Genomic DNA, 8,311 nt, shown 5'->3' on the forward strand with positions numbered 1-8,311 from the left:
CACAGACGTCTGCTGGGTGTGTGTGAACTTGGGGGGGTGTCCTGGGGTACTCTGGGGTAGAGCGCCGGCGTTAATATGACCTAATGGAAGAACCGGCTACACCGTGAATGGTAGATATGTCCACACTCACTAGCCGGGTCATCGCTCTGTCAGACTTTCTTACGAGTCTACGACTTCGGGTTTCAAAGAACTCTATACGAGAATGGGGGAGAAACGCAAGTTCTAGCGCAGCGACCGCAGTATGGACCTTACATTTATCATTGATCATTTCCTTCAGTTCATCGATTGTTATCTACTCAAGGTTCTAAGTCTACTGAGGGCGTTACCTGCTGGCGCGCAAGTATTTCGAACAACTTCATTTGACAGTAGGATAATCTTCAGAGCCCCCCAAAAGCTCTCGCCAAGGTACGCACATCTGACCATCTGCAACATATGCTCAATCGCCCGAGTAGAATTCCACCCTCTTGGCTGGGTGCGTCTTCGGAAATGTGACGTTAAGCTGCAGGTCCAGGACTACATTGACGTCGAGAAGGAGAGCGATATAGGGAAGATCTGATAGGCACTGGATCGTATCATGCGTGCGCGTGATGCGGTTCGATTCTCGTACATTGTGATTCTTCCCCGCTTTGTCGGAAATAAAAATTTGTGATACGTCTTTGATATCGTCGAAGGCAAGGGCGGAATCGTCGACGGGTTGGTGAATGCGAGTCATATGCACTGATCCTAAGTACCTGAAGGACGAAATGACAACAAAAGACCCACCCTACTTGGAAAAACACCTTCGGACCCATGCAGAAGCAGTCCCCAATGCGAGAGGTCGATGTATTGGCGTGAACGAGGGCCGGAAACAATTGGGAGCGAGTCCACACGGGTGCGCGAGAGTCAAGAGGCGGAGGGGGCAAAGCAAGTACCGTGGGGCTGTAGACAATCGAAGGGGACCGAAATTCTTCATGTAGGTAGTCCCTAGGTATAAAAATGGTCAGTTTGCAGCAGCTAGATGCCAGGGGAAAAGATATGAAGTCACCCAAGTCACCTCCTCCCTGTAGCGGACCCAGGATGAAGATCAGGCCATAACAGATGGATGAGGCGTGCGGTCGGAGAGATGAGTGGTGCGGGGAGTGTATTAGAGTACCTAATGTGAGATCTGAACATATTAGCACGAGAAAGGGACATGAAAAAAAGATACAAGCTCACCTGCCCTCCTCCTGGTTTGCCAACAAGAACAAAGGTCGGCCCATAAGTTGAGAACAAAACGCGCGGGCAGCGAGATTTTGGCGCGGGGACATCGCAGGGTACTGTATATTAGGATGATAGATAGTTGAGGTCAGAGAGTGCGTTGAAAAAAAGTTATGAGCTTACCTGTGCCTTCTCCTCCCAGTAAGGCAGCCAAGCTCAAAGTTCGGACCATAACTTGGGAAGGAGACATGCGGGCGGCGCGATTTTCGCGCGGGGTCATCTTTTTGTGCGACTTGACAAGTCCAGAATGTGTCGAGGTGCCCGGAGGTCGTGGTGAATGGAGGGCAGGCCAGAAAGAAGTCAAGAAGGTGTGGGAAAAGGGAACTTTTGGCACAAGGTGCTATACAACACAAACTCGATTATTTTGATGCGGGTTTTCGTCCGGGGAGTGCAGAATTTCGAGGGCTACAAGATGAGATAGATGTGTCTGTATAAAATATGGAAGGAAGTGCACGAAAAAAATTGAAAATGAGACGGAGGCGCTTTGCGCTATTGCACCGTCCGCATATGGATAGATACGGTCAAGCAACTACAGCATCCTCGATAAACGAGTCGTTAAGGCGGAATTTCCCAATGTCAACAAACTCGACAGTCGATAGCCTTCGAAACTGGAGCAAAGGCCGGAAAATACGGGAATAGAGTTCGCTTTGAGACTCATGTTCCCACCACTGGCCAGGCGAATAATCGACCACAGAGATCTTTTCCAGGGATCCAAATGTTTGGCAAGACGTGGATAGGGATTCGATGAACGCGGTGATTTCTTCTGGGGTAGCAGCTGTGCGGGGTGTGCCGATCTCGATGGTTGATAATTGTGGGGTGGCAATTTGGAGAAGGAAGGAGGTGCAATTTTGCAAGAGGCTACGGAGAGACGTTTGAGGGCACTTAATTCGAGTGGCATATCTGATGGTTGGTTTTCCATATCAGATAGTCCGTTCAAAGAAAGTGTCAGGCTTTGGAGACAGTGCGAATGCTGGATATTGGTAAGGTTCTATTTGGGGAAGAGTATGGCAGGCGGAAACAGCGCAAATAGTTGCCGTAGGACCGAGGCACTTGGTCTCGGGGGAATGTAAACATGGTTGCGCCTCTCGGAAATAATCCTGCGTATCCTTGACGCATTGGTTTTGACGCGCTCCTACTCCATGAGTTGCGGCTCGCGAGAAAGTTTCTACAAATTGGAGTACGGTGAGCATCATTTTATTAAGACTGAAATAGCAGACATCACCCACAATAGTGCGATTCTCCGTGACCTCCCAGTACCAATTAAGATATAGAATGATCGAGGTCAGAGAATCTATCGAAAAAAGTGACGATCTCACCTTTAATCCTCGGCCCTGTAAGCCACCCAGAACAAATATAAGGCCATAGCTTGAGAACGAGAGATATGGGTGATGAGATTTTTGGTATGGGGTCATTGTAGAGTACTGAAGAGTAGCATCGTGAGAGGTCGAGGTTAGTAAGACCATTGAAAAAAATTACAAGCTCACCCGCAATCCTGCTCCCTGTAAGCCACCCAGAAAGAAGTTAGGCCATAACTTGAGAACAAGATGTGCGGGTGGCGATATTTTTGGTGCGGGGAAGTCGCAGAGGCCTGTAGAGTAGGATGGTAGAAGATCGAGGTCAGGAAGTGATTTGAAAAGGAGATGTGAGCTCATCTTCATCTCCTCCTCCCTGAAACCCGCTGAGAATGAAGTTCGAGCCATAACTTGAGATCGAGACATGCGGGCGGCGAGATTTTTGGTGCGGGGTCATCTTTGGGTGTGATTGAAAAACTTTGACACGGGGAATGCAGAATTTCAAGGGCTACAAGACGAGATAGATAATTTGATATAAATTGTGAAAGGAAAGACGCGAAAAATATGCAGCTATATATGGCTAGGTAGGAGCTTTCAATGCCCCCATACTGGAGGTGAGCGTTAAGATTATTAGGAAGTGTAAAACAAATCAGAAAAATCGTCCATGATTTCATAGTAAGGAGCGTTCTCTGCAGAGGGTTGAAGAAGCGATTTTGGTGTAGTGGGTCGGCTATTTACAGTGCTGGAGCGGCAGGACTCCAGGGCAGCACCATGGCAATCAGCCACAGGGGGAGAGAGAGTGACGGATGAACGAGTGGTAGGGGTATTTGTTGACTTGTAAGATGAAGAGTATCGCAATTTCAGAGTTTTGATAGGAGATCGCAAGGGAGAGAAATTGGCAGCAAATTTAGAGCCCAGTGACAGCGGTGACGCGTTCAAAGGAGGACTCGGAAGGGTAGAAGGGAGCCGGTCATCAGATGGAAATCCATCTGCACTTGAAGCAGCAGCCAAGAGCCTACAGTAATATGCGATCAGCCTTTTGTGAAAAGCAATAATAGATTTGAATTAGATGAAAAACTCACTCTTTGCCGACAGATGCTGAGGGAGCATCGATGAGCCTTCCAGGCAGAGCTGAAGACGAAACAAATGCTCGGTCAGTCTTCTTCCTTCTGAGGAAGGGCAGCACAGAGCGCTTGGACTTGTACTTGTCTTGAGATAGGGTGTCGGGAAGAGCATCAGTTTCGGGAAGCGGGCGTGAACTATGCGAGCTGCGGAAGATCTCTAAGAGATCTGACATCTTCGTTCGTGAGCGCTGTGGAATTAGAATGCCAGTCATGATGAGGCCAAATGAGAGTTTTAATATGTGTGCTGAGGTTTTTTGACCATGTTATGTACTAGTCAATAGCGGAAAGAAAAGTCGGAGCTTCAAGTAAGTAACCGCGTTGGATAGTATAGAATAAAGCCTAACCAAGACGTAAATACGGCAGCTGTAATATTTCTAGGATCCTGATGATATGAAATCGTACTAACAGACACCAGCCAGCTGACAGTGCGAGTTCAGACTGGTCTCGGAAGCCGGTACTTTCACCTTTTCGTTTTGTTTGGTACATGATGCCACCTGTCTTCATCGACTTTCATGCATCATGGGCGACTAACATTTTGTGCTTCAATTGAGAGCCCGACTCGTGGCATCGTGTCTCTTCATTCAAGTTTCTGTCCCCACTCCCCACGGTATGTTCACCTCATTCCCAATGCTGAGTCGTACTGAGCTCCCACCGTGACAGTCATGTCTTCGGACTGACAGCAAAGAAAGAACATGGATATGACAATGTGAAGGTCTCCAGCAGCGCATGGGACACGAATCTCGTCTCTGCTTCTGGGGTGACCACTTTCCCTCTTCACGTTCGTCCTTTGCTGATATACCCCCCAACGGCACATCAGCGTTAACTGGAATGCATCCGGAGGTGGGGCATTCGCAATACTTCCTCTTCCCTCCCCTTTTGCAGCTGTCCCAAACTTCCCGTACAAGCTTCCTGATGTTATTCCCCTCGCGCTTATTCACACTGCCCCCGTCCTCGACACTAATTGGTCCCCACATAACGACTCCATCGTTGCCTCGGGTGGTGAAGACGGCAAAGTCATGATCTGGAAGGTCGAGTCTTCTGCCTTTGAAGGCTGGGGCCAGGATCATTGGGTACTGGAAGACTTTGACCCTGTGGCCCGTATCGATGCATCACCACGCAAGATCGCTTCCACCCCACCGCGTCTAACGTCCTCGCCAGTGCGTCCAGCGAACATACGGTTAAGCTTTGGGATCTTGCTGATACCGATCGCCCATACTCTGTTCTCACCGGACGCAACGATACCATCCAGTGTCTCGCCTTCAATCCTACCAGCACGCTCATGGCCACGACCTGCAGAGACAGAAAACTTCGTCTATTCGATCCTCGTGCAGGAGGTTAAACCGTTCGCATCACTGAGGCGCATGGTGGTATCAAAGGCGCTCGTGTCATATGGATGGGCGATCTTGACAAGATCGTGACAACTGGCTTTAGCAAGATGAGTGACCGTAAAGTCTCCATCTGGGAAACGGGAGGTCTTGGAAATGTCAAGATTATGACTATTGATCAGTCTGCTGGTGTATTATGCCTTTCTGGAGCGACAATGGCATTCTTTTCCTGGATGAGCGCATTGCATGTACTTAGGACTTGTCTTTTCTCATATCATTTCTTCTAGTTGGCAAAGGTAAGGCAGAGTCGGATGCGTTTGTTTTTCCTGGTTAACTTAAATCCAATAGCGATGGAAATATCCGGTATTACGAGTACGAAAGCGACTCGCTGTTCGCGCTAGCAGAGCACAAATCCCCAGATCCCCAGCGGGGAGTCTGTTTCCTCCCTCGTCGTGCCCTTAACGTGTCGGATTGCGAGATTGCCCGTGCGTACAAAGTATCAGGTTCATCTGTGGAACCCATTGCTTTCATTGTGCCTCGCAAATTAAATGTCTCTTGAAACGCTTACAATAGCCTTACTGACGGCATCACCAGGCGGACTCATTCCAGTCCGACATTTACCCAGCTGTGGCCTCGTCAGAGCTCTCTCTCTCAGCAAGCGAGTTTTTTGCTGGAAAAACTGCTGCATTGAAGCTCGTTAGTCTCGAAAATGGTGCTGTGTTCAATGGTGCATAATCGACATCCACACCCTCAGCGCCTGCACCTGCACCTGCACCGACACATGTGCCCGCACCCACTGCATTCAGTGCACCTCCGCCTGTCACCAAAGCTGTCACCATGCCTACACCTGTGCCACAAACTCCAGTCGTGTTAAGATCTGAGTCGGCACCAGCGCCTCGACCCACCTCACCTATCTCAGAGTCTCCGGCCATCATCACTCCGCCAACGCAAGTTAATGACGAAGTACGTACTCTTGGTATCAATTCTATCTATCTGAGTCGTTAGCTATGGTCCCCTATTTACCGGACTTCTGAACGCTTGATGCATCCGCGGGGCTGCCTTAGTACTAGCTGCGCGCCGCTCACCGTGAGACTTGGCAGGCGCGCACTCCTAGCATGGGCCATCCACCTTACCTTAGAGTATTAGAAATCAGGTAAGATTGGATGGCGAATAGTTTCTATGCTAAGCGGATTGCACGGATAAAGTGCATCAAGTAATGCGTTGCGGGAAGCTATCACAATCGCCAATGTTATCGTCGGAGCCGCACTTGTGGTACATGTCCAATCTGTCTAATCTTACGACTCGCTAACCTTCTGTTCTTTTCTGCAGAGCGCCTGTAGCAATATGTTTGACACGTACATCACAAGCTGCACTCTGGCTACTAGTTGATCTCGAACTCACCGTACTGGACTACAGCTGGTCATCCATAGCGCCCCGGCATCACGATTTTTTTATTCCGCCTCCAACATAACAACGAACCACAAACCGTCTATGTCAGCACCGATGTTAGACTCTGTGAACTACCTACAACCTTCGACAATGTCGGTGAGTGGGACGGATACTTTCGGAAGTGAAGCTTGAGGGAATGTAGGTGTATGCGGGACCACCAGTCTCTGTTAAAACAGACTATCGAAGAGCTTCTCACCGAGGATGCCCGTTGTGACACCCTGGTGCACCTGCGTCCAACATCACCCTCAATTCAATCTTGCCGGAAACTCTCATGTTAGCTCCTGATCTTCGTATTGCCTCGATTTTCCCTCCCGTTTGCTCGTTCTTACCCGGTGCTTTGTTTTCCTCCAGCTTTTTTTCACGCTTCACATCCTCACACGCATCGTTTTTATGGTGCACTAGTTTCTCACCGATTTCGTCGTGGATGTCGCGATCACATGCTGTACTGTACAATGTATACAATGAACTACAAATTTCGTCCAACCCTGTTCTCTTGGCTTTTCAGCCCACTTTGAATGTACTTGGTGCAGCGGGAACTTGAATGACCACAGGTGACCGCAACAACGACATTTTTCTGTTGAACTTCTCAGGCTGCTGCAACAAACAACCAATGCATACACTTTATGGCGTGCGCACAACCACATTTCTGATGGAATCGGCATGCCTTGAGCGTCGTTATATGCTCTCACAAATGAGCGCAAACATCTTGCCATCATGAAAGCCATGCAGTCAGCTCCTCAATAAGTTTAGAACTTCGCTCAGACAACCCTGAACTCTGACCGGATGCTGGGCATAGACCATATCTTATCAAACACTCTAGCCATCTGAGCCCCTGGTCCGTCGTAAACAAGATGTGATCCGTCGGCTCCTGGTCGTTCACGATCATGATGACAGAGCCTGAGTCGCCAAACTTCCACAGATGCGCGCCCCTGCGCACTTCCTCCCATGTGAACCCACCATCCCGGGATAGGAATGTATTGCTCTCGGTGTAGGGGGCGAGCGCGTCGCCAACATTCCCGACTGCCATCACGACACTGACGACGGAAGGGCTACTATATGTCACTCGGGCGTCGACGCACTCCGTGAATCCGCGCACATGGAGCGCGCAGGCCTAGATAGTACAGCTAAATTAGCCAGATGGTGGGCAAAAAATGCTTACATACCAATGATGAACAAGGGTACTTCTGACCCAGCGAATCTACTGAAGGGGCTAGAAGCGCCTTCCAAGTACCACCTGATGCAACGACCATCAACAAGTGGCAAAAGATAATCAGTACGCAAAGTATACCATCATTATGTGTGATCCTGGTCTGCAGAGTCTTACGACCCGTGAGTGCAGCCTCTGCAGGATTGGCCACCACGTTGACCATCGCAATGCCATTCAAACCTGCGAATTTTTCAAAGTCGATGAAGTCGCGATTTTTCCTGTTCACATTCTCGATGGATGCCCCAAAGTAAGTTCCGTTGGAGTTGGATTTGAGGATGTTGCCCCATGGCATGGGCCGCTCATTCATTGTCATGTGTATGAAGATAACGTTGGTGCTGACATCGAGGATGGTGAATGGCTAGGAAATATCATGAGCAATTCCAGTATTTTTCGAGTTGGGATTGTGCCTACGTGAGAGTCTATATGCATGCCGGGAGGGAAGCTCGCAGAAGTAAATGTCCGTCTGTTTAGTGAAATCTGGAGGTCAAGCATGCCCGTCGTCTGGAGGTACTACAAACACAGAACCAGTAAATCAACCAGCACACGCAAACAAAACAAAAGAACGCACCTCCGCAACGATCAAAAACTTTGAAAACTTGGCAAACCCCACGACATGGTCAAACAGCCTCGTCTTCTCCACAAAATAATTTGTTCCAGAGACAAGCTGCAATGCATTCT

General features: G+C 49.1%; 4 protein-coding genes across 4 annotated transcripts; 1 reads left to right on the plus strand and 3 right to left on the minus strand.

Moving 5' to 3' along the window:
• Window positions 1-436: 436 nt before the first annotated feature.
• On the minus strand, window positions 437-2,954 carry BJ212DRAFT_1305242 (uncharacterized protein; the record flags this gene model as incomplete). Its single annotated transcript, XM_041333737.1, has 9 exons — window positions 437-731; window positions 763-1,040; window positions 1,195-1,295; window positions 1,360-1,576; window positions 1,770-2,094; window positions 2,373-2,401; window positions 2,463-2,527; window positions 2,553-2,601; window positions 2,721-2,954. The coding sequence occupies 9 exons, from the start codon at window positions 2,952-2,954 to the stop codon at window positions 437-439; spliced, it is 1,593 nt and encodes a 530-aa protein (XP_041185937.1).
• Window positions 2,955-3,158: 204 nt separating this feature from the next.
• BJ212DRAFT_1487927 (uncharacterized protein) lies at window positions 3,159-3,864 on the minus strand (the record flags this gene model as incomplete). The annotated part of the gene is made up of 2 exons (XM_041341326.1): window positions 3,159-3,543; window positions 3,611-3,864. The coding sequence occupies 2 exons, from the start codon at window positions 3,862-3,864 to the stop codon at window positions 3,159-3,161; spliced, it is 639 nt and encodes a 212-aa protein (XP_041185938.1).
• A 300-nt stretch (window positions 3,865-4,164) lies between these two features.
• Window positions 4,165-6,125, plus strand: BJ212DRAFT_1571320 (uncharacterized protein; the record flags this gene model as incomplete). Its single annotated transcript, XM_041342067.1, has 8 exons — window positions 4,165-4,259; window positions 4,313-4,434; window positions 4,493-4,750; window positions 4,774-4,986; window positions 5,029-5,158; window positions 5,326-5,527; window positions 5,572-5,704; window positions 5,732-6,125. 8 exons carry the CDS (start codon window positions 4,165-4,167, stop codon window positions 5,980-5,982), a joined length of 1,404 nt encoding a protein of 467 aa, XP_041185939.1. The 3' UTR covers window positions 5,983-6,125.
• Window positions 6,126-7,138: 1,013 nt separating this feature from the next.
• BJ212DRAFT_1497985 (uncharacterized protein) lies at window positions 7,139-7,988 on the minus strand (the record flags this gene model as incomplete). Its single annotated transcript, XM_041341555.1, has 3 exons — window positions 7,139-7,537; window positions 7,590-7,660; window positions 7,715-7,988. Coding segments are annotated over 3 exons (744 nt in total), but the record flags the coding sequence as incomplete, so codon positions are not given.
• Between the last annotated feature and the right edge of the window lie 323 nt (window positions 7,989-8,311).

This window comes from Suillus subaureus (genome assembly GCF_016647635.1).
Source record: "Suillus subaureus strain MN1 chromosome Unknown BJ212scaffold_110, whole genome shotgun sequence".
Taxonomy (NCBI): domain Eukaryota; kingdom Fungi; phylum Basidiomycota; class Agaricomycetes; order Boletales; family Suillaceae; genus Suillus; species Suillus subaureus.